This window comes from Erinaceus europaeus, chromosome 4 (genome assembly GCF_950295315.1).
Source record: "Erinaceus europaeus chromosome 4, mEriEur2.1, whole genome shotgun sequence".
NCBI lineage: Eukaryota > Metazoa > Chordata > Mammalia > Eulipotyphla > Erinaceidae > Erinaceus > Erinaceus europaeus.
In genome coordinates this window covers 8,536,917-8,563,008 of record NC_080165.1, presented here as the reverse complement: position 1 = coordinate 8,563,008, position 26,092 = coordinate 8,536,917, and the positions used below count along the sequence as shown (strand labels likewise).

Here is a 26,092-nt window from a genome sequence, read left to right as displayed (position 1 = left end):
AGGAACTTGGGCATATCTTTATTTTTTTCATATGTCTGTTGGTCTTTGGATCTCTTCTTTGGTGAATATTCTGTTCATGTCCTATTTCCACTTTGAAATAGGTTCTTCTCATTTTTCTTTTCTTTCTGTCTTTCTTTTTTCTTCTTTTGCTCAGTTTGGTGAGTTCTTTATATATTTTAGCTACTAGCATTTTGTCTGATGTATGGTAAGTAAAGATCTTCTCCCATTCTGCAAGGAGTCTCTTTGTTTGGGTGGTGGTTTCTTTTACTGTTCAATTTGATGTAGTCCAATTGGTTTATTTTTGTTTTTGTCTTCTTTGCAACTGGATTTGCATCATAGTTTGAAACTTAGATGGAAAAGAGTTCTGCCAATATTTTCCTTGATGACTTTGTTAGTTTCTAGTCTAACATTCAAATCCTTAATCCATTTGGAGTTTACTTTTATGTATGGTAAAATGTAGTGGTTCAGTTATGTTCTTCTGCAAATTTCTTTTCTTATTTTAAAATTGATTTAATGATTGACAAAATTTTGGACTAGAGGGCTACAATTCCATTCAATTTCCACCAACAGAGTTCCATATCCCATCCCCTTCACTGGAAACTTCCCTGTTCTTTATCCCTCTGGGAGTATGGACCCACGGTCATTATGGGGTGCAGAAGGTGGATCTGGCTTCCGTAATTGCTTCCCTGCTGGACATGGGCATTGGCAGGTGGATCCATACCCCAACCTGTTTCTATCTTTCCCTAGTGGAGCAGGGCTCTGGAGAAGTGAGGTTCCAGGACATATTGGTGAGGTCATCTGCCCAGGGAAGTCAGGTTAGAGTCATGGTAGCAACTGCAGTTTGGTGGCTGAAAAGCATTAAGATGCAAAGCAATGAAACAGTTGTTTAGTAATCTGGAACCTAAAGGTAAGAATAGAACAGACGAGATTTTGGAGAAAGCTAGGAAGTCTTTTTTAGGTATACATCAAAGGTCCCATGACTTTACTATTTTTTTTTAATTTTTAAAATTTTATGTTATTTATTTTCCCTTTTGTTGCCCTTGTTGTAGTAGTTATTATTGTTGGTACTGATTACGTTGTTGTTGTTAGATAGGACAGAGAGAAATGGAGAGAGGAGGGGAAGACAGAGAGGGGGAGAGAAAGACAGACACATGCAGACCTGCTTCACTGCCTGTGAAGTGACTGCCCTGCAGGTGGGGAGCCGGGGGCTCCAACCGGGATCCTTACTCTGATCCTTGTGCTCTGCGCCACATGCGCTTAACCCACTGCGCTACCACCCGTCTCCCACCTTTACTAATTTTTGTCTGAACCTGACAGCTAACATGCAAATGGGTTAAAGTTTCTGTCTGGGAAAATAGTGTCAGAGTTGGGAATAGGACTAGAGAGCTTGATCAGGGCAGAGAGTAGCTCCCAAGTATGGGAAAAGTGTACAAACACCATTAACTGTAGATCCCACTACAAGTTCAACTGAGTTTCCCAGCAACATATACTGAAGATACTCTTCTTTCTCTGTTTAGTATTTTGGGCCCCTTCTCAAAAATTATCTATAGGTGTAGGGCCTTATTTTATGGACTGGCTTTGAATTCTCTTCCACTGGTCAGTGTGTTCTTTTGTTTAAGTATAAGGCAGTTTTGATTACCACAGCCTTATATCAAGATATATTGCTTCAATTATTATATATAATATGCTATATTATATACAACAATGATAACGTATAATAAAGTTTATGTTATAATATACCGATATATCTCAAACGTGTGGTTATCTCCAGTTCTGTTCTTTTTTTCTCAAAATTGCTTTGGCAATTCTGGGTATTTTCTGGTTCCAGATAAATGTTTGTAGCTTCTGCTCTATTCTCTTTAAAAAGTTGGTGGGACTTTGGTAGCGATTGCATTCAATTTGTATATAGTTTTAGGAGAATATTCATTTTAATGATGTCAATTCTTCTAATCCATGAACATCAGGTATCTCTCCACTTCTTTGTATCTTTTTCTGTTTCCTTGAATAGTAACTCATAATTTTTAATATATAGGTTTTTCACTTCTTTTGTTTTTTTAATGTTTATTTATTCTCTTTTGTTGCCCTTGTTTTGTTGCCCTTGTTATTGTTGTACTTATTGTTGTTGTTATTGATGTCTTCATTGTTGGATAGGACAGAGAGAAATGGAGAGAGGAGGGGAAGACAGAGAGGGAGAGAAAGATAGACACCTGCAGACCTGCTTCACCGCCTGTGAAGCGACTCCCCTGCAGGTGGAGAGCTGGGTACTCAAAACGGGATTCTTATGCTGGTCCTTGCACTTCACACCATGTGTGCTTAACCCGCTGTACTACAGCTCAACTCCCTTCTTTTATTTTTATTCCTAGATATTTTATTATTTTGCTCTCATTGTGAATGGGATGATTTCTGGATTTCTTCTTCCTAATTAGGGATTGCATAAAGGAATGCCACTGACTTTTGTATATTTATTTTTTAGCCTGACACCTTACTGTGTTGCTTGATCATTTCTAGGGCTTCCTGCTGGGTTCTCTAGGATTTTCTTTTTTATATATACTTATTTATTTTCCCTTTTATTGCTCTTGTTGTTTTTTTATTGTTGTTGTAGTTATTATTGTTATTGTCATTGTTGTTGTTGTCCTGTTGTAGGACAGAGAGAAATGGAGAGAGGAGGGGAAGAAAGAGAGGGGGAGAGAAAGATAGACACCTGCAGACATGCTTCACCACCTGTGAAGCGACTCCCCTGCAGGTGGGGAGCCGGGGCACAAACCGGGATCCTTCAGCCAGTCCTTGTGCTTTGCGCCATGTGTGCTTAACCCACTGTGCTACCACCCAACTCCCTCTCTAGGATTTTCTATGTGTATTGTCATGTCATCTGTGGTTCATGACAGTTTAACGGCTTCTTTTCCAATCTGTAACCTTTTCATCCCTTCTCTTGTCTAGTTGCTACGACAGGGACTTCCGACACTGTGTTGAGTAGTAATGGTCAGCACCTGAGTGGCGACCTTGTTTAGTACCTGATCTGAGGGGGAAGCTTTCAGTTTCTTGCCATGGAGTTTGACATTGGTGGTAGGTCTGCTGTATATGGACGCCATGATCTTAAGGAGTTTTCCATCCATTCCCATTTTTGTAGTGTTCTGATCATGAAAGGATGCTGGATTTTGTCAAAGGCTTTCTCTGTATCTCAAGGAAGCCTCCTGCACAGCTGGTGTGGTCTAATTGGTCTAAATTGGTCTAATCCCTCTGGAGAGCAGTCTGGAGAACTCTCCAAAGGCCCTAGAAGTGGACCTACCCTATGGCATATAAGTCATTTTTAGACCGCAGGCAGAATCACATTCAGTGGGATAAGCCAGAAAGTTTAAGATGAATATGGGATGATCTCACTCGTGGAAGTTGAGAAATAAGAATAGAAAGAGAAATACAAAGCAGCACTTGGACTGGGTTTGCTGTATTTCACCAAAGCAAAGGGCAGAGAGAGGGCGGGGGAGGGGCTTCAGGTCATGATGGTGGAGGAGGACCTGCGCCGGGAGTGAGTGTTTTGCAGAAAACTGAGAAATTTTACACAGGGATCAACAACTGTAGTGACTGTAAACTAGTACTCCCAATCAAAATGCAAAACAGTAATAATAATAATAATAATAATCTCAAAGAACACCTTAGTCTCAGACTGAGGTTTGGCATTGATAAAGGGTGGTTAAGTTAGTGGTGGAGGTCAGGAACGCCGTCACTTGGCTGACATTAGTGGTGTAATGAATAACCCCTGAAGAATGTGTGACTGGGTCCTCATGTAACATGTGTGTGTGTTGCCTGACAAGGCAAAGGCTATCAGAAACACGTCTGTAAACACAAAGTGTATAATGATTGACCAGTAAGTTTTCCTCCAAAGCAAGTTACCATTGCTCTTCTCACTATAAAAATTCTGACTTCCCTTTTGGACTAAGCTGTGAACATTCTCTTCTCTTCCTCCTCCTTCTTCTTAATTTTTATTAGTGATTTAATGTTGATTTCTAAAATTATAATAGGCTCCTTCTTTTTCTTTCTCTCTGCAGGTGGGGACCAGGGTCTCGAATTAAGAGTCCTTGCACCTGGTCATGTGTGAGCTCAGTCAGGTTTGCCACCACCTGGCCCTTAGCTTTTTCTTAAGTTCTGATTTATAAGACAGTTGTTATCACATGGGTAGAATATTTTTTCGTTATGTGATAATATTTATTGATAAGTATCTACACGACCTCCCCACCACCAAATTCAGTCCTCCTCCATTACTGTGCTATTTCTAGTATGCCAATGAATCTGCTTCCAACATTCTGGGTATGAAATCACAGTATTATTGAATCTCTGAATTATAAAAAAAGGTCAGATGGTTGGTACTTTGTGTCTAGAACAGAAAAAAAAAGTCACACATTTCTTGCAAGATTTAATGCAATGTTTTTAATTTCATGTGTCAATTCTTCTTAAAATTTATGTACTTGGAGGTAGCACAGTGGGTTAGCATATGTGGCACAAAGCTTAAGGGCTGCAATAAAGATCCCGGTTTGAGCTCCCGGCTTCCCACCTGCAGGGGAGTCGCCTCACAGGCGGTGAAGCAGGTCTGCAGGTGTCTGTCTTTCTCTCCCCCTCTCTGTCTTCCCCTCCTCTCTCCATTTCTCTCTGTCCTATCCAACAAAGATTACATCAATAGCAACAACAATAATAACTAAACAATTAAAAAAACAAGGGCAACCAAAGGGAATAAATACATATTTAAAAAAGTATGTACTTATTCCCACAAGGATTATTACTGGGATTCAGTGTCTATGAAATGATTCTACTTTTTTGTTCTCAGTGACCTTCCCCCTCCCACTTTTCTTCCTTTTTGCATAGAGTGGGAGAGAGAGAGAGAGGGAAAAACACGTAGAAAGGGAGAGAGAGAGAGAGAGATTTGCAGCACTCTGACAGTGTTTCAGGGCTCGTGAAGCTTCCTCGCTGGATCCTAGGTCACCCAGATGGTCATTTGTGAGTTCTAGTGGGTGGTCTACCAGCTGACTCAGAAGGCAAGTGTTATTTAGGTCACGATCTTGTTTCTGTTCTTTCACCTCAGCTAATCTGCTTCTATGAACATATATATTCAAAGAACTCATGGACTTATTTAAATAAAAAATAATTTAAAAGTTGCAAAGTGTAGGCTTAGTGAGGAGAGACAGATATACAGTGGCTCATGACAACTAGTATTTGTTCTCTGAACAGACCTACCAAAGTAAATGCATATTTTCTGTTCTCAATAAATACATGAATCTTTCTGAAGTCCATACTTCATAAGAAATCTGATTCCTTTGACATTAACTTTAGCTTCCAGCACAAAAGCCTTTAAAATTTATTTGGAATGACTTGAATCTCTTATACAGTATCACTATAGCCTCTAAAATTAAATGGAAAAAGTGGATAGACAGACATTTTCTAAGTCAAAAAAGTACAGCCCCAAGTTACCTCTCCGTTACTACATTAATTCAAAACAAGGTATTCAGCCAAATATTTACCGTTTTCCTTTATCAGGCTAAAGAGTAATACTAGTATTATGAGCTTGCCTGAAGATTCTCATTTGTACTTTAAATATCAAAAAACTTCATATAAAATCACACCTGACCTAGTTTCAATATGTAAACTGTAAAATATTAACTATTATTGTTTACAACTAGAAATAAATTCTCCATCTTTTCTATTAAAGAATTATAGACTAGCTTCTGTTAAAAAAAATTTTATTTTTAAATGTTTTTATTTATTTATGATTGGGTAGAGATAGAGAGACATTGAGAGGGGAGAAGGAGACAGAGACGGAAAGAGACAGAGAGACACCTGCAACCCTACTCTACCACTCATGCTCCTGAAGCTTTCGCCCTGCAGGAGAGGACCAGGGGCTTGAACCTGGGTCCTTATGCACTGAAATGTGAGCACTTACCTAGATGTGCCACTGCCTGGCCCCTCAGAAAGAATTTTAGCAAGAACATCAGTTTAGGTCCCTAGTTGTATAGATAAACAAACATTACAGGAATAAGAGTGGCAAGAGGAACTGGAGAAAGAGAAGTGTTCTTGGTTTTACTTAAATCAGATCAATAATATCAACTAGTCTGTCTCCTGTGTCAATAGAAGGGTATTTTAATATATATATTTAAAAATATTTATTTATTCCCTTTTGTTGCCCTTGTTGTTTTATTGTTGTAGTTATTATTGTTATTGTCATTGTTGGATAGGACAGAGAGAAATGGAGCGGAGGGGAAGACAGAGAGGCGGAGAGAAAGATAGACACCTGCAGACCTGCTTCACAACTTGTGAAGTGACTCCTCTGCAGTTGGGGAACCGGGGGCTCAAACCAGGATCCTTACGCCAGTCCTTGCTCTTTGCGCCACCTGCACTTAGCCCGCTGCGCTACAGCCCGACTCCCGTATTTTAATATTTTTAAGAGAAATGATAACATGCCGCCTGCAGCACCAGAAGTAGCTACATTATAGTATGTAGCAGTTTCACATGAAGCTGTAAGCAAACCCCATCTTCAATAGAGACATCAAGCCTCTGGTGAGACATGAGAATGGAATGCAGAGACAAAAATTCACTCACAAACTGAGGGTAATATCTGCAGGTAAAGTTTTATTCCTGTCTGCCCAAGTGCATATATGAAACAGATATACCGTGGAAGTTCCTGAGGAACTCTCATTGCAAAAGTTGCTCAAAAGGATGTAAACATTATCCTCAAATCAACTGGCAACAATAACAAGAGACTAAGTGCTCAGGTATTAAGGCAGAGAGAGACACACGAGCAGGACTGCTTTCCAAGTCCCACTTCAGTGCAGGCTCCCAGAGGCGATGGCTGTTATTTATTTCAAAGCGCAGTCCAGGAGGACTCCCAAGGCAGTGCCACTCGCACTGTTAACTCATTCTCAGGGACACCCTCTGAAATGACTCAGACCACAATAGCCATGGTAGAAGAGTAGCCATCACGCTAGCAACACTGGGATTTGCTCTTGGCTGGCAAGGGCTTATCCAGTTTGATTTTGTCCTCCTCATTTTCATTAGGAAAGGCTTGATGGTTTGCCAGAATATTCTCCACTAGGAACCGGGCTGCTTCATCAATGTTTATGTTATCCTGGAAGGCAGAAGTGAGGGATGGTATCATTTTCTTTAGGATTAGTTCGTAGATAAAAGCAGCAAGGGTATTAAGGGGAACAGAAAATTTTGTCATTACGTCACTGACAATTAACAATGGGCTTCAGTCCTTACTAAGGTATCAATGTCACTATTTTTTTTTTTTTTCAGAGAATTATCCTTTCTGAGGCTCCACTTTTAAACTTTCACCACTAGAATTCAGTAAGCTACCTGGATGGTTGAAAATGAACCTTTATCCCACTCCTCTGGGTTGCTACTCACAATCTTGCCTTGAACTCTAATTCAGATGTTCCTGATACTCTGTGAAGAAAATGTCAAAGTGATGTGTCCTTTCTACGAGTATAAAGCAAGCGGCATGCTTGTTTAAAAGTAGTATCTCTCAAGGAAATTACCATTTTCCCCCTTGTGTCTGTGTAAATGTCCCATTTCTCATATATCCCCCCACTCGTTGTTCAATTAATTCCTCCAGAAAACAGTTCCTACTGTCCTGTAAAATGGTGTATTTCCATTTCCATCACTCTGCCTAAATTTATGAGTTGGAATTCCACAGTCCGAAAGCTCTTCTTAATCTATTTATGGACAGAGTGCGATTTATTCTATAGATTCAACCCATCGCAACAGTTTCTGGTTCTGTACAAGTTGTCTTCAACTTTGAGATGCACTGTGATTGAGCCCGTGATCTTTTTTCTTTTTTTTTTTTTTCATGGTTCTTTGCTGTTTTGTGTTTGCTCAGTTTCTCACACCACCACGTTACAGGTACGTCTCTACTTTTTGCTGTGTTGCCGATTCTGGAATCAGTCATCTCCCCATGGAATAAAAAGTCCCTCCCCCCCTTTGTCTGTTCCTGTTGGAGAATAGAACTTAAAAAAAATTCTAGAGTTAGAGGGCTATCTTAGCCTGTTAGAGCCTCAAGGTGGATCTCTGAGGCTCCAGAACCTTCAGGTTCAACTCCCAGTCCCATCTTATGCCAGAACTAAGCAAGTCTCTTGCCTTCCTCTCTCTCTTCCAATTCACTCGAATACTTATACTATTTCTGATTATATTTGTAGTAATTGACTAGGAACAGAAATTCCAACACTGTAGTGTAATACTGTCACACTCTTTCATATTAGAAAGCCTTTGTTTGCGGAATAGGGCTGTAGCGCAGCAGGTTAAGCACAGGTGGTGCAAAGCACAAGGACCAGCATAAGGATCCCGGTTCGAGCCCCCAGCTCCCCACCTGCAGGGGAGTCGCTTCACAAGTAGTGAAGCAGGTCTGCAGGTGTCTGTCTTTCTCTCCCCCTCTCTGTCTTCCCCTCTTTTCTCCATTTCTCTCTGTCCTATCCAACCACGACATCAATAACAACAACAATAATAACTACAATAATAAAACAAGGGCAACAAAAGGGAATAAATAAATAAATACTACAAAAAAAGGAAAGCCTTTGTTTGCTATAATGGGTAAAAGATGAATTCAAAATTATCTTATGTCTATGTCCACACTAGAAACCAGATCACTAGAATGCAAGCAGAAATTGGATTTCAACATAGCTGTTGTTATAGTATTAGTGATACTTAGGCAGTACTTTATACTTTAGCCAAAATTTGTATCTAAACTTTGTATTACTGTTAATCTTTTACAGCATGGGGTAATTATTAAGGACATTCTGCAAGAGTTGTTTCTATTTTATCTGTAGGAAAGTACAGAATATATCTAAAATTATATGTAGAGTGGCCTAGAAATATTATAAAGCTGACGATAAAATCTATCCCAGGGACAGATTTGGATTTAGCACCTGAATAGTTAAACTGAGTTAAACCTAAACCAAAAGCATCATCTGGATGGCGTTCATGTCCTCCACCAACACCTCACACTCCAGTAGATATTCGTACATGCCGCTAACTGCTTTTTCCAACAGAAACGAAGTACGGTGAGTCACCTGACATACGCACAGAGCAGAGAGAGGGGCAGGGTCACAGAACAGCTTCTCATCCCTTTTCTGATTTCTCCCATTCTGTCTTGCTCAGTACTTCCTGTGGGACCCATCTCTCTTTCCTCACTGTTATTTATGAAGTTACATTTTATGGTGCTAGAATATACTTATTTAAGCAATAGCTTTTGGCTTAGGTGTAAATACTGCCTCCAGTGGACACTGTTTTTTCATTGAGTCCATCATCACTCAGTATTTTCACAGAAGCTTTCTAAGCAGTCTCTCTTGCCTTTGGCTTTAACTAGTCTGATTCCCGGTGGCATCAGATAAATCTTCCACTACTAAGGAGGGCCTTAGGTAAGGCAAAATATTAATCTGGAAGCAAATAGGTGGTTTGGAAGACTTTGAGGGCAGGCATCCATACACACACTACATTATAATATATTCTGTAATGATACACACACAGAGAGAGACATATTAAAAGCTGGTACTAAGTCAACAGTACATTTATGGTCTCAAGTTTATCACTGTTGAATTTCTTAAACATTTTATTGCTCCTTCCTAAATCTAATTGCTACTTGACTCTCTAATGTGAAATTAACAATGTATAAAGACAAACACCCCGGGAGTTGGGCAGTAGCACAGCGGGTTAAGCACACATGGCACCAAGCGCAAGGACCGGCATAAGGATTCTGGTTCGAGCCCCCAGCTCCCCACCTGCAGGGAGTCACTTCAGGCGGTGAAGCAGGTCTGCAGGTGTCTGTCTTTCTTCCCCTCCTCTCTCCATTTCTCTCTGTCCTATCCAACAATGACGACAACAACAATAATTATGACAATAAAGCAACAAGGGCAACAAAAGGGAATAAGTTAATTAATTTAAAAAAAGAACAAGGGTAACAAAAGGAAATAAATAAATAAATAAATAAATATTAAAGACAAACACCCCAATATTTTTTCCAAGTCTAGCACTTCTCTGTACTCCCTCTGAGGCCTGACAGCTAAACTTGAATTATTTATTCATTTTGTTAGTGATTTCATACTTATTTACAAAATCATAAGATAACAGGGGTATAACTTTGAGCCGTTCCAGCCACCAGAGTTCCGTGTCCCCAGTCCCTCCATTGGAAACTGCGGTAGTTCTCCCAAGGTCACAGGTATCGGTTGACTATTATTTCTCTGTCTATGTTTATATATATTTGCCCCCTTTATTTTTTTTAAGATATACCTGCCTTCTCTTCCTTTCTAAGTCACACCTACACCAACTGGTACTTCTGAGTGTTCTTTCTTTTTTCCTCTTTAGGTCCTGATGAAATTGGAGCTCAGAGCCCTCTGGTCACCTTCCCCTAATTTTCTCCCCCTCTGGCAGTATGGACCAAAATTATTTATGGGTGCAGAAGATGGGAGTTCCGGCTTCTGTAATTGCTTCTCTGCTGGACATGGGTGTTGGCAAGGTGTATCCACCCCCCCCCAGCCTATTTCTGTCTTTCTCTAGTACACCCCAATATTTTGTTCTTGTAATATTCACCTTTATTTTTTTCACATGTCTAGACTGACACAGCTTTCAACAGCTAATTTTTAGTGATTCTGTTTTCCTCAAAAACTATTTTATCTAGATTTCCATAATGAATGACAAGAAAATTCTTACTTTATTAGTCACAAAGAAGCATGTCACACACAGTGCTGATGCTTTACTCTTAATCAAATTCTTTCATACACAATTAATATACCCTTCAAACAACGCTGCATGCACCTTCTCTCTGACCTTCTCAGTGCCTCTGCTAGTCCTGTTAGTGACACGACCCATGTTTTTGTCAAGTCTTCCGTCCAGATCACAAATGCCTCATTTCTATCAACTGCAGCTCAATGAGAAGAGCGTCACACAAAGACTCCAGCTCACAGAAAATGTCACTTGTTTTCCGCTCTATATAGCAGCCCATTTTAATCTCAATATAAAATCAGCCCTTTCTACTCGCTGCCCCATTAGCCAATTTTGAAAGCATACTTGTTGCTCACTGAAGAGTCTGCAGTGAGGACCCCAACTCTTCATCTGCACTATTCCAGCCTTTAGGTCCATGACTGCTCAACAATTTGTTTGGCTTTGTATGTTAACTCTTTTCAGCCACCATATTCCAGATGCTAGCATGATGCCGACCAGACTTCCCTGGACAGACGACCCCACCAATGTGAGGCATACTGGGAGTATGGATTGACCCGTCAACGCCCATGTTCAGCGGGGAAGCAATGACAGAAGCCAGACCTTCCACCTTCTGCATCCCACAATGACCCTGGGTCCATGCTCCCAGAGGGATAAAGAATAGGAAAGCTATCAGGGGAGGGGATGGGATATGGAGTTCTGGTGGTGGGAATTGTGTGGAGTTGTACCCCTCTTATCCTACGGTTTTATTAATGTCTCCTTTTTTCAAATAAATAGAAAAAAAATTAAAAAAGAAAAGAAATGATAATGCGTGCGTGCAGCCCTTCAGTATTGCCCAGGCTTTCAAAGATGACTTGCCTAAATCCACTTACAGACTTTCTATTACAGCCCAGATTTTGAAACTAATAGCAGAGTCAACAGCCTACAGTTGTTCTCACCTTTGCAGAAGTTTCAAACCATCCAGTGAAGCCGTGCTCTTTGCAGAACTGGTCCATCTGCGGAGGATTCTGGTCACTGTCTCTTTTCTGGTCACATTTGTTCGCTAAGAGGACAGCAGGTATGGGGCTGCCGTTTGGAAGGTGGACTTTACTATCCAGATCACTTTTCCATTTTAAGACTGCCTCAAATGTAGAACCTCTTGATATGTCGAATACTACAAAAGCACCGACAGCTTCTCTGTAGTAGACACGCGTCATGTTGCCAAACCGTTCCTGTCCTGAAAGGAATGTCACAGGCAATTAAAAACTCATAAACATCTGCATCTATCACCTCCATCTGCTATACAATACACACATTAACCCTAAGACAAATGTTCAACATCTGCATTCCTAACACATACAACGCGCGCACACACACTAATCGTAAGACACGTGTCTCCAATTCTACAATGCCATACAATGGAAGACTTGAGCACATGTATACAGAAACACAACCAACAAAGCGGACATGGTTAAGCATGTGGTCTGAGCAGACAATTAACTAACTTTATATGTTGTGTGTGTATAATGCATTCTCTGCCAGTAACAGCATGTCAGAACATCAATCTACAGAGCCCACTGCTTCCTGCTCTGCAGTCCCTTAAGATAAGATAAGAAACAAATTAAAGGGGGTGGGGGGAAGAAAACTGGGAGTGGTAGGAAGAAAAGACAAAAATAGAAAAAAGAAAGGAAGCTTTCAGGAAGAAGATATGGAGCATGGAGGGTAAAACACTAGTGGTAAAGACAAGTCCTGGACATGAGAGACGGAACTCAGGTCCTCAGCCCATCTTTTGTCTTTCATCCCGTCTCCAGTCTATCCCTAGGCAGGACTGGTCTTCTCTAAGAAGGGAGAAACATACCGCTCTATTATTTTAGAACAAAAAGCAGAACACTGGTTGTCATGTTAAAGAAGTAAAATTTACCTTCAGATACCACCGTGCTTTAAAATAACTTATGTTAAGTACTGTGTGAAAACGTCACTCTGTGAAATAGTCCCTATCTCAAGGCACACTCTTCTTTGACTTAGGGAGGATAAAAAGCTTTATCTGACAGATGAAATTGTGCAGAGCGAGATAGCTGGTCATTATTTAAGAGCATTAACTAAAAAGAAAAAAAAGAAAGAAAAGAGAAAACTGGTTTAGAATCCAGGTCTGGGGGGTCGGGCGGTGGCACAGTGGGTTAAGCGCATGTGGCGCAAAGCACAAGGACCAAGGACCAGCGTAAGGATCCCAGTTCGAACCCCCGGCTCCCCCCCACCCCTTGCAAGGGAGTCGCTTCACAGGCGGTGAAGCAGGTCTGCAGGTGTCTTTCTCTCCCCCTCTCTGTCTTCCCCTCCTCTCTGCATTTCTCTCTGTCCTATCCAACACTGAACAACATCAACAAAGGCAATAATAATAACCACAACGAGGCTACAACAACAAGGGCAACAAAAGGGGGAAAATGGCCTCCAGGAGCAGTGGATTCAAGGTGCAGGCACCGAGCCCAGCAATAACCCTGGAGGAGAAAAAATAAAATCCAGGTCTTCTGCTTCTCACCACCCCCAACAAAGATATAATGATGCCAGTCACTCTGAAGTTGTATTTGTCTAGACTAAAAGTTCATTCCATCTTTCAAATTACCAACAGGAATGTTAAGCAAAAATGACTAGCAATCAAAACACATCAAAGATCTGTAATTCTTCAGTCACAGACAAAAATATTATGATGATATTTTTCTCCTAAAATCCATGATAAAAAATATGGGAGACTGGGGAATGTTATGCATGTACAAACTATTGTACTTCCTGTTGAATGTAAAACATTAATTCCCCAATAAAAAAAATAAGCAAACAAACCAGACTTTATCTTCATTTTATAAGCCATAACAAATGCAAAACTCACACCCTGGAAAAATAAACAAAGACACAATGTGTTCTTTCTCCCTCAGATCCTACTATTCCACCACCCAGTTTCAGCTGCTCCTGGGTCCGTGAAAGAGCTCACGTGGACAGCGTGTTGCTCTCTTAGGCTCTGACTCGGGTTCAAGCCTAGCACCTGCTGCATTAAAGAAGATCACACTGGTGCTATGGTCTAGTTCTTTCTCTCTGCCTCTATCAGAAAACAAATGTACAAAGGCTGTTTTAGATATTCCTTAAATTGAAGAAAAACACAACAAACTGATACATTTTAACTTAATCGATCTTGTGATGGCTCCTCATAGAGACTTGCCTGAGGTTGTATGTATTGTGACAGCTGAGAGTGTTAAATTTTGCACTAATAAACAGCCCCATGTAAAAACTAGTATTATGCTCTGCTGACACCTAAAAAAGTCAGCACCGTATCATTTTCCATAAACCACTATAACCATAGAGAACCCATGGAAAGACATAGCACTTGCTCTATACTGCTCTGCAAAAAAAGATTACATATAGGGGGCCGGGCAGAAGCACAGTGGGTTAAGCGCACATGGTGCGAAGTGCAAGGACCAGTGTAAGGATCCCAGTTCGAGCCCCCGATTCCCCACCTGCAGGGGGGTCACCTCACAAGAGCTAAAGCAGGTCTGCAGGTGTCTGTCTTTCTCTCCCCCTCTGTCTTCCCCTCCTCTCTCGATTTCTTTCTGTCCTAGCCAACAACAGCAGCAATAACAACAATAACAATAATTACAAAGATAACAAGAGCAAACAAAAGGGAAAAATGGTCTCCAGGAGCAGTGGACTTGTGGTGCAGGCACTGAGCCCCAGTGATAACCCTGGAGGCAGAAGAAAAAAAATTACATATAGGAATTAAAGTGGATTGGAATTCAATTACAACCAAAGAATAACTATTTCCATCTTATGAATTTTAACCAGTATGTGAAACATGATTATGAAAACAAGGGAAGCAAATCAAATTCCTTAAGACAGTCTAGTGGTCTGGGAGGTGGCGCTGTGGATAAAGCACTGGACTCTCAAGCATGAGGTCCTGAGTTCAATCCCAGGCAGCACATGTAGCAGAGTGATGACTATTTTTTTTCTCTTTCCTCTTATATTTTTAGCTGATAAATAAATAAAATCTTTTTTTAAAAAAATAAGGTAATTATGACTTAAGAAAAAGTCAATCCAGATTACAATATTGTTACACAGTCATAAGACAATATTCCTTTGACCATGAGAGGCTGAAAAACTAGAAAAATATAGAAATCATTCAACTTTGAAGAGATACTAAACTTTTGAAACTCCTGTGCTGTGAACGGACTCATCCAGAAGCCCCCCCCCCCCCCCCAGTATTTCTTTTTCCCACTCCTACTAAATCACACTCACACTCATTGTCTCATAGACTTTCTGGTAAAACATAAGAAAGCAGAAATGCTTATGTAAGGAATCACTGATGAGAACCCTGCAGCTTAGAAATAGCAGTTCATGGGAGTTGGGCGGCAGCGCAACGGGTTAAGCGCACATGGCGCGAAGCACAAGGACCGGAGTAAGGATCCTGGTTCAAACCCCTGCCTCCCCTCCTACAGGGGAGTCGCTTCACAGGCAGTGAAGCAGGTCTGCAGGTGTCTGTCTTTCTCTTCCCATCTCTGTCTTCCCCTCCTCTCTCCATTTCTCTCTGACGACGACATCAATAACAACAACAAGGGCAACAAAAGGGAATAAATAAATATTAAAAAAAGAGAAAAATATCTGGAGTTTTTTTTGAAAAAAAAAAAAAGAAAGAAAGACACAGCAGTTCATTTTCCTTAGGCTTCAAAGCTAGGACTCAAACAGTCCTGACAGTTTTGATATCAGAAAGAGTGTGCTTTCTGACAACTATAATCCAGTCTATATCACAGGACAGAACAAAAGTGTTAATGATACTGTTAAGTAAGAAGCCAAACTGGGAGAATTAGAAATACAAATCATCTGTCCAGTAGAGGGTTTGTACTCAGAATATATAAAGAATTCTCAAGACTTCGGAGGCAGATGATCAAAATCCAGTTAATAGGGGGGCTGAGTGGTGGTGCACCTGGTTGAGTGCACATGTTACAATGCACAAGGACCCGGGTTCGAGCCCCCAGCCCCCACCTGCAGGGGGAAAGCTTCACAAGTGGTGAAGCAGGGCTTCAGGTGTCTCTCTGTCTCTCACCCTCTCTATCCCTCCCTTCCCTCTCGATTTCTGACTGTCTCTATCCAATCAATAAATAAAGATAATAAAAAATACATATTTTTAAATCCAGTTAGTAAAGAGTGCAAAGAAATGCTGAGAAAGTATATGCTGACAAGTCAGCGAGATAAAGGATGCCCAGCATCACTAATCACTGCAAACAGGCAGGCTCAAGTTATGCTGAGTTGCCCTCCACATTCACAAGAATGGTTAGAATTGAACAGTATGATAATATCAAGTGTTGGCAAGAAAGTGGAGGGATTACAGTCTTCTTCCAGTGTTAGTGAGCATAAGAATTTATGCCTAGCTATGGTCTATTGCTGCATGATTTCAAGGGAATCCACCGTACTTTCTTTTACGAATAATAATAATAATAAAACACCTCACCTACAATCAGCACACTCCACTACTATGTATGTTTGTCCACATAAAATGAGAGTGTGTGCCTACATCGAATGATGTCGTGGATTCTCACAGTTACTTCACTTGTGATGTCTAAGAAGGACGCAGAATAAATGAACAATGAACGTCTAGGCACCTGGTAACGGATGGAACTACAGGATATTCACACAGTGGGATATGGTTCCACAACTGAAAAAGAAAGAAGCTACGAACACATATAAGAATGAGACCCTGTGTATCTCTCAAAACACTTATGCTGAGTGAAAGCAAACAGAGCAGAAAAGAAATAGGTAATACTATATGAACTCATTTCCATCAACTTTTTTTTTGTTATTATTTTTAAAATGGGAACACTGACAAAACCATAGGATAAGAGGGGTATAATTCCACACAATTCCCACCACCAGAACTCTGTATCCCATTCCTTCCCCTGATAGCTTTCCTATTCTTTATCCCTCTGGGAATATGGACCCAGGGTCATTGTGGGATGCAGAAGGTGGAAGGTCTGGCTTCTGTAACTGCTTCTCTGCTGAACATGAGTGTTGACAGGTCGATCCATACTCCCAGCCTGCCTCTCTCTTTCCCTAGTGGGGCAGGGTTCTGGAGAGGTGGGGCTCCAGGACAAAAAAAAAAAAGAAAGAAACTATAGGAACCTAGAGGAAGCTTATCCAGAAGACCATGTGTATTGCTGTGTCTGAGGCCCTGGGTTTGAGCCCTGGATGACAGCAGGGAAATGCCATGTGTACAGGAAGACCATAGTGGTGTATCTCTTCTTTGTCTTACCCTCCCTTTCCTCTCTCTGACATAAATAATAGAAAACCGGATTGGGGGAGGCTGGTCAGTGATATCACGTAGGTGTGAGTCTTTGAGTTGAGTATCTAGTCCCAGCTGAAAATACAAAATTAAATAAATAAAGATGAAACCTAGAGTGATATAAAACTATAGGAGGACAAGATGGGTCAAGAATTGCTTCAGGGGGCTGCGGAGACAACTGGATGATCATGCAAAAGACGTTTATTCTCGAGGCTCTGAAGTTTCAAGTTCGATATTCAACCCGACCATCAACAAGAACTATAGTGTTATGGAAAAACAAATAAAAATTGCCTTGGGCAGGACAGGAAATTAGGTTACCAAGAAGAAATCCTTACATTTATAATTTTGATTATAGTGGTGCTTATTATGTCAAAGTGTATCAAACAGTATTGTGAGTTGGATAGCAGCTGTGCTCTAATGAGAATGTTCAGCAGCACCTATGTCAGAGTCCCTTGAAGGCTTAAGCACAAAACTCTGGTTGGGAGTCTTCTAGGAAAGACTTCTGCAAACTATGGCTCATAGTCAACTCTGAATGCAGTTACAGTAGAATGTATTCAGTCTTCTCTGTTTAAGTGTTCTCAGTGGGTACTCTCATTTTATAGCGGCAGAGCTGCACACGGTGGCGCATCTGGTCGAGTGTCCATATCACTACGCACAAGGGCCAGGCATCAAGCCCCCGGTCCCCACCTGCAGGGGGGATCTTCATAAGCATTGAAGTAGTGCTGCAGGACGGTCTCTCTCTCTCTCTCTCTCTCGTGCTCCAGGACAGTCTCTCTCTCTCTCTCTTTCTCTCTCTCTTTTTCTCTCTCTCTCTTTCTCTCTCTTAGTGCTGCAGGACGGTCTCTCTCTCTCTCTCTCTCTCTCTCTCTCTCTCTCTCATGCTGCAGGATGGTCTCTTTCTCTCTCTAGTGCTGCAGGACAGTCTCTCTCTCTCTCGTGCTGCAGAACGGTCTCTTTCTCTCTCTCTCTCTCTCTCTCCTCTCAATTTCTCTGTCCCTATCCAAAATGAATGAATAACTAAGATATTAAAAAAGAAGGTAAGTGTCTAAGCTAATAGCGAGTAAATGGCTCATGAAATCTAAAATAGTGGCTAGTAGGATATTTATACAAGCTAAGATGATTTCTGTATTAAGTGAAGTAAGTCAGAAGGAGAAAGACAAATACTGGGTGACCTTATTCATTAGGGGAAGTTGATGCAACAAAGAAAAAAGGGAAAACACAGAGTGAAACCTAAGACTAGTGATGACTAGTTATTGTCTATTGCAGCAGAGCCAAAGACTCTAGGGACCCTTGGGGGATTACTAAGGGTTACAGAGAGCAGCGGGGAACCACTGCAGGGCAGTGGGGGATGACTTAAGCTAGTAGTGGGTGGGAATGTTGTGCAGACATTTAATAAGAAGTTGTACTCATGAGAGAACCCAGGCACTGGCGCACCACACCGTAGTGCACAAGGCCCTGGGTTCAAGCCCCTGGTCCCCACCTTCAGGGAGAAAGCTTCACAAGTCTCTTTCCTTCACTGTCTCCTCCTCTCCTTTAAATTTCTCTCTGTCTCTCTCCAATTATACATAAATAATTCAAAAAAGAAGTTGCACTCATGGGACAATAACTGACATAAATTACCATATCCCTAATAAAGTGAATTTGAGTAGAACAAGAAAAATGTGATTTTTATCTAGCAGTTATGAATGGTCTATGCCTTGGACTGAAAGTGGTACAGGAAAATGAATGAAGACAGTTCTGTTATGTAAGTTATACTTCAAGTAAAAAAAAAAAGTCAGGTGCATAGTAGACATATAATGTATGCTACTTACTATTGTTATTAAATTATATAAGTGAAGGACAAGAGGAAAACCTGAGAATTCTCTATTCAGATGGTGCCAATTAACCAAAGCAAATTAACCACTAGCTAGTTGTGTGTTTTGTCAAAACAGTTTGCAGAGGGACATGAACTTGATGAAAGCTCAGTGGTTCTCAAGAATCAAAATATCAAGACTCCAACAGTCATACAAGTCGTTTTCTCTGCCTAAAAATCCAACATCTCATGTCACTATGGACTTTAACTTATTGTTTTCCAAGTGTGGAAGTGGTGCTGTTTGTTGTTGTTGTTGTTGGGGGGGGGGGGGGAAGCTCCACCTTCCAGGCCCACAGGCTGAGGCAAGAGCAAAAGGGTATTGACTTCTTTCCTCTTTCCCAGATATATACAATTCTGACTTTGAATTTTTAGTTGTGCTAATTTGAGACAGTGAATTTTTGTGGTATTTAGGTCGCTGGGTAAGAACTGCTGATTCAGATGTTAGCATCACTGTAATAATTATAAAATGAACTGAATTTAATCAATTGAGAGGAGTAAAGTCAAAGTATCTTGACTGTTATGCCCAAAGTCATAACAAAGTAGAGAAAAAATTAAGATACTGCTTTTTTTTAAAAAAAATTATTTATTTATGGAAATGATAAGAGAATCAGAGCACTGCTCTTGTATATGCAATGCCAGGGACTAAGTTCAGGGATTCATGACTTTGTTTGTTTGTTAACCAGAGCACTGCTCAACTCTTTCTTGCCCATGGTGGTAAGGGATTAAATTTGGGACTTTGGAGCCTCAGGCATGAGTTCCTTTGCATAATCACTATGATACTCTGCCCTGGCCTAAAATACTGCTTTCCTTGCTTAACTAATTTACTTGAGAGAAAGCAAGAAACCTGTGTTCTTGACTACACATACTACCTTCAAAGGAGGGACCTGACACAGTCACACAAGTAAGTGGGTGTTGTAAAACTGAGACAGGACCTTACAGGTCGTGGAAGAAAAGTGTGAGAGGCCCTGGGTATCAGATCAGTCACATTAGTGAAAAACTAGACACAGAGATAAGATGGCCCATGGCAGGTGTAGCAAAGTTAAGACAGAACAATGTTTATGTCTCCTGAACTACTAGGTTACAGATTCGATCTCTAAGACTGTCCTGTGTAGAGAGAATTCCTGCGTGCCTACTCCAATATCCATTCAGGTCATTTTATACAGGGAAAGAAATGTGGCCACTTACATTCTAGATGTCCTGAATTGTTCTTAAATCTAGGAATTCCCATGCAGACTGCAGAAATGAAAACATAAAACCTAGGGACCACTGGGTGGTGAAGAGTCAGTCCACAAAGATGATTTGGTGACGCTCACCTGTTTGAAATAGCCAACTACAGAATTAACTACTCTCTTGAGGAACCATGACATTTGTTAGGTGAATACAAACCTACTACTACAGAGTCCAAAGGAGCAAATTCGCTGGAGCAAGTACCATAAAATCACACTAAGTATATGTGTCTACATACACACACACACACACACACACACACACTCACACACATATACACACACATACACACACATACACATACATACATACACACACTCACACACACATACACAAACATACACACACTCACACACACACATACACTCACACACATAGACACATACACATACATACACACATATACACAATACACTCACACACATACACACATACATTACACACACACTCACACACATACACACACTCACACACATAGACACATACACACACATACACTCACACACATACACACACACTCACACACATAGACACATACACATACATACACACACATACACTCACATACATACACACACTCACACACATAGACACATACACATACATACACACATATACACAATACACTCACACACATGCACACACATACACACATACATACACTCACACACACATACACACTCACACACATACACATACGCACACGCACACGCACACACACACACACACACACACACTGCTCAACTTCACAAGGCAATTACAGATCACTGCAGAAGATGACTCAGGAAAAAAAACATGAATCCAGGCCAATGAAAATAATGAGGACAAAAAGATGATGAAAGCTCATTGGTCAGTTCCAAGACTGGGTAGCCTAGACTAAACCTCTGACATTATACAGTTCTCTCTCAAAAAGCAAAACACAGTAATTAAATTTCTTGCTTTCTTCACTGTAAAAATGTAAAAAAAGAAAAAGGTCAGTCTAAAAAAGTAGTTGGATACAACCAGAGAGCACCTTTCCCTTGCCCTTTTTTCCCTCACTCCTTAGAACTGTCTCCATACTAACATGTATACTGTAAGTGTTTTTATTTTTAATTTTTTTTCACTACCTAAGAGAAGATCTCTATAACTATGATACCACTGAAGCTTGTCAGCCTAGCCTACTGCTACTTAGGTGTTAATTAAGTGTGAAAACTTCATTATTTTAAGGAGATGCTATTATTCCTGTGGTACAAATCTAAGGGCTTCAAAAGTGTTCTCCTTTGGAAAAATATGTTCTTTCAACTCTCAGTCTATTTTAATAAGTGCCTAGAAATATGTATTTATCATTTTTCCCTCTTTTTTTTTTTAAGGTGGTTGTTTGGCTTACAAGACTGTACTTGTCTTAGGAGAACCATTTCCCTCACCAGACTGTGTGGCCACCACCCATTACAAATCTCCCCCACGCCCCGCAGTTTGTCCAGCACTCTCCTTCCTCCCCTCCCCTGCCCATCACTTTCCCCTACCTTTTGCGTAACCTCAGCTCTACTTCAGAGTCCAAGGGTCTGCGTTCATCTGATTTGATCTGTTTGTTTGTTTTCTTTTGTTTGCTGTCTCACATGAGTGAGGTCATCCAATTATTTCCCTTCTCTTTCTGGCTTATTTCACTTGGCAAGTTTATCTTTTTATTTTTATTAATTTATAATTTTTTTTGTATTTAAGCTTCAACGTCTTGAGGTCTTGCAGACCTGGGGGTCAGCCCTCCAGTCCAGGGTCAAACAATATGCTAAAGAATATCAGGGCCGGATGGCAGCATACCTGGTTAAGTGCACATGCCACCAGGCACAGGGACCTGCCTGGGTTCAAGACCCCGGTCCCCACCTGCACGGGGAAGGCTTTGCGAGTAGTGAAGCAGGCCTGCAAGTGTATCTCTTTTTCACTATCCTCCCCTTCCCTCTAGCTTTCTGTCTGTAGCCAATCAATTAAGATTATTTTGCTTTAATAGCTCTCTTCTGTGAACATCAACCAATCTCAAGTGGATATTCTCCACCTGCCTTCTGCAGACAAGGACATTATCTTCCTGATCTAAGTCACTCGCTGGCCGGATACTAGGCAGTGAGGAGTCTACTCATACAATTTACAGAGCACAGAAATGTTTTTAATATACTTTTTATTGCCAGCAGGCTTATCATTGGGAATCAATGCCTGCATGATAAATCCATTACTTCTAGTGACCTTTTTTCCCCGTCTTTATCTCCCTCCTCCTTTCTTTCATTTGACAGGACAGAGAGAATTTGAAAAAGGGGAGGGGGAAAATAGTGAAGGAGAGAGGGAAAGAGGCCTGCAGCCCTGCTTCACCGCTCCTGAAGCCTTCCCCCTGCAAGTAAAGAGCAGCAGGAGCTTGAACCTTGCACACTGTAGTGTGTGCTTAACCAGGTGTGCCACCGCCTGGCCCCTTTTTCTTTTGATAATTTTTAAATATCATTTATGTATTTTGGTAGAAGGTGAGACACAGAGAGGTGGGGAGAGACAGAGAGACACCTGCACACTGCTTCCCCCGTGGGCCTAGACCTAGATTCACCTGGCCTGGTAACATGTGCACTCTACCAGGTGCACCACTACCTGGCTGCCCACTAAGATTCTTCAAACTGTTAATGTCTAAAACTGCTCAGCTCCCCTCCCCTGCCTTGCCTTGTTTTCTTACTCCTCCTTGTAAGAAAACACAACAGAGATGCTGACCCAGGCTTCCTCTTAATGCCTCTGCATTTTGACTAATGTCCCCATCCCATGCCAGGGATCCACCTTCCTTTCCCTGGGGGGCCCTGGATTGTGTGGTAAGTTCTCTTATGAGTTGTAAGTAAATAGGACCTTTTTGTAAAAAAGTGTTTTTATTTATTTATTATTGGATAGACATAGAGATAAATTGAGAGGTGAGGGGAAGCTAGGGAGAGAGACAGAGAGACACCTGCAGCCCTGCTTTACCACTTGTGAAGCTTTCCCCCTGCGGGTGGGGAAGTAAACAGATCCTTTCTAATGACAATCCTCTCCCTTGAACTGGCCTCATCATGCCTGAACACAAACATTGTTGGTCTGCTTCTAATTCTGCTTCTAAGACCCCTTCTGTTTTGATCATCACATTAGGTTTGTCTGCATTGCTTAACTCTGTGGCCTATTTACATAATCACTGTTTTGTTTGAGACCCACACTGGTTTAATCCCCACTGGTTTGAGCTTTTTTTCCACTCTGCCTCCTCTCCTAGTCACGTCCTGTTTTCCACCATTTAATCTCCACTGGTTTAATCCCCACTGTTTCATGTGCTTTTTTTCCTTCTCCCCACCCCCATCCTACGTACATCCTCTTCCGACCTGACACTTCCGCCTCAGGAGATACAAAGGACAGGATTTTCTAATGAATAGAGATTAGATAGATTGCACTGCATTCCCGCTCATCAATAAAGATTGAACTGCGTTCCCATCCCAGCTCAGTCATGAGTCCCTGGTCATCTCTCTCCTGCCCGCGAAGCTAGCCCGGCAAAACATTATCTCCAATACATTTTCAAATGGAATAAGACACATAGGAATTTTTATATCAAATGCTTAAGACAACTGGAAGGTCAGGGTAACTTCCACATGGCGGATACAATTTCTCCTAAAACACATGTGTAGAGCCTGTGGCTTCCTGGTTTAATCCTTGGTGCCGGTATGGTATCAGATACAGGCAAGGCAAGAAGTATATGTAGTTATCACGTGGCTTTCTACAGGCTGGAATCAATGTGACAGTATACTGACCATTCTGCCTGAGCAAGCAGGACCCACTGGACCACCTGAAGGCTTCTCGGGACTCATTTGATGATGATTTAAAAATGTAAAATACTTGCCTTTGCTTATAATGTATCCTTAGTTACTGAGACTGGCTCAGAATGGAAAGAATGGTCAGGGCTCAGATGTGAGAGCAATTTAAGAAAATCCTGTGCGTTCTTAAGTAATTAGTCACCAACAGACCTTAGTTAATTTTATAGTTTTCAGTATTTTAAGAGACTACAAAATAATGTACATTAATATTAAATTAACATAGATTACATCTCCAAAAGACTGTTCTTTGATACTTACAAGAAACTTGAATATAAATAATCCGTGACTGATAGAAACTCTTAAAGGTCAAGAAAGTGGCAGAGGTGGGGGCCAGCCAGTGGCCCACTGGGCTAAGCACACATAGTATGAAGTATACAAGGTCCCGTGTAAGGATCTCAGTTCAACTCCTGGGCTCCCCACCTGCAGGGGTGTCGCTTCACAAGCAGTGAAGCAGGTCTGCAGGTGTTTATCTTCCTCTCCTCTCTCTGTCTTCCCTTTCCCTCTCAATTTCTCTGTCCTATAACAAAAAAAAAAAGGAAAAGAAAGAAAGAAAGAAAAGAAAAGAAAAAAGAAGAGAAAAAAATGGCTGCAGGAACAATGGATTCATAGTGAGTGCAAGTTCTGAGCCCCAATAATAACACTGGAGGCAAAGAGAGAAAAAGAGAGAGAGCGCGCAGTAGAGGCAACATTCCAAGCTTTCGCTCATGAAGAGTTATGAAAAAGTTGTGAAAGAAAACAAGACGACTATATATGATAATCAGCAATGCACAAGCCTGACCAAGGAAATTAGGGCCAACATTCTACTACAGGATTGGAATAATAATAATAAAAGGTGAATTTACGTGTCATATATAATTTCTTAAAAGTTACACATTGCATGCTTTGGTTTTGAAGTTTTGACATGGAACTCTGAGCAGGCTGTTCCTAATTTGTCCTTTGGTTCAAGAGAATGGTTCAAAGGAATGTTACTCATTTGGCATAAGGAATAGTTTAAAGGCAATGGGAAAATGCTAAGTACAAGAATGGTATTCTTTTTCTTCCTGGTGACAGAGATAAAACTCCCAGGAGGAAAGCGGCATTCCCCAGAGACGTGAAGTCAGAGCTTAGAGGGTCTAATATAGACAAGTATCACTGAAACCCCTCTCTAGCCTTCCTATATGTGAATCCTGGGTCCATAACTGTTTCACTTTCTGGAACCTAGTATAAAAACATTTCTTTTTTAAAGTTTTTTTTTTTATAATTTTTATTTATTGGATATAGACAGCCAGAAATCAAGAGAGAATGCGGAGGGGAGAGAGAAAGACAGAGAGACCTGTGACACTGCTTCTCCCTGCAGGTTGGGACCTGGGGCTTGAAACCTGGTCCTTGCACATGATAACAGGTGTGCTCAACCTGGTGTGCCATCACCCAGCCCTGGTTTTACCAATTCTTTGAGTCTTCATTTCCCTATAAAGTGTGTGTCTTCATTGCCATATAAACTTGCATTCACTTCATGTAATAATAAAAGGGGGTTTGTAAGGTCAGCACCTAGGAATCACTATGGCTCAGACCCTGAATTTTACATCTAGTTGGAACTTCTTGGCTATAATGAAAGAAAACATTTAGGAAACTCCTACCTGTCACACCAACTGAAGCATTCAAAACAGAGGTTACAGATAATCTCGCCTCTTCCATGTCTCAAGCAACGACAGCAACAACATAGACAAGTAACAGTACCACGTCGGAAGTTATGAATACTGAATAACAGATTCTACCAACTGTTTTGCAATCACGGGATAAGTCTGTCCTTTGAGAATTAAGTATGCTTCACTTTGTTTACAGTCAAACAACTCTGTTGAGGGGGAAACCTGGGGAGTGGCTTCCTTACTTCACTGTTAAGGGATTAAGATAAGTCCAGCTAAATTCACCAGGACATCCAATATTTGAACCAAATCTAGTTAATGATGATGTAACCCCCTAAACCACAAGGAAAAACGTATTTTCGACTCTCTGTTTCCTCATCCATTAATACTGTTTTCAAAAACCTCAGCTTTCTCCAATTACCTCATAAAATTACTTCGAATCTTGTTCATACCATTTGGCAAGGATACATCAATAATCAACAAGAACTTCTTATTTATTTAATTATTTTCTTTTAAAATATTTTTAAACATTTATTTATTTATTCTTTTTTTGTTTCCCTTGTTATTTTATTGTTGTAGT

General features: G+C 40.9%; 1 protein-coding gene across 3 annotated transcripts in view; it reads right to left on the bottom strand.

Annotated features, from left to right (window-relative positions):
• Positions 1-6,592: 6,592 nt before the first annotated feature.
• RAB32 (RAB32, member RAS oncogene family) overlaps positions 6,593-26,092 on the bottom strand; it is a 23,773-nt gene continuing 4,273 nt past the window's right edge. For all 3 annotated transcript variants that reach the window (XM_060188725.1, XM_007517855.3, XM_060188724.1), the window contains 2 exons: positions 11,631-11,908; positions 6,593-7,108 (listed from right to left, as the gene is read on the bottom strand). In XM_060188725.1, the coding sequence (XP_060044708.1) occupies positions 6,965-7,108; positions 11,631-11,908 (422 nt within the window). In that variant the 3' untranslated portion in view covers positions 6,593-6,964. The remainder of the gene's footprint in view (positions 7,109-11,630; positions 11,909-26,092) is intronic.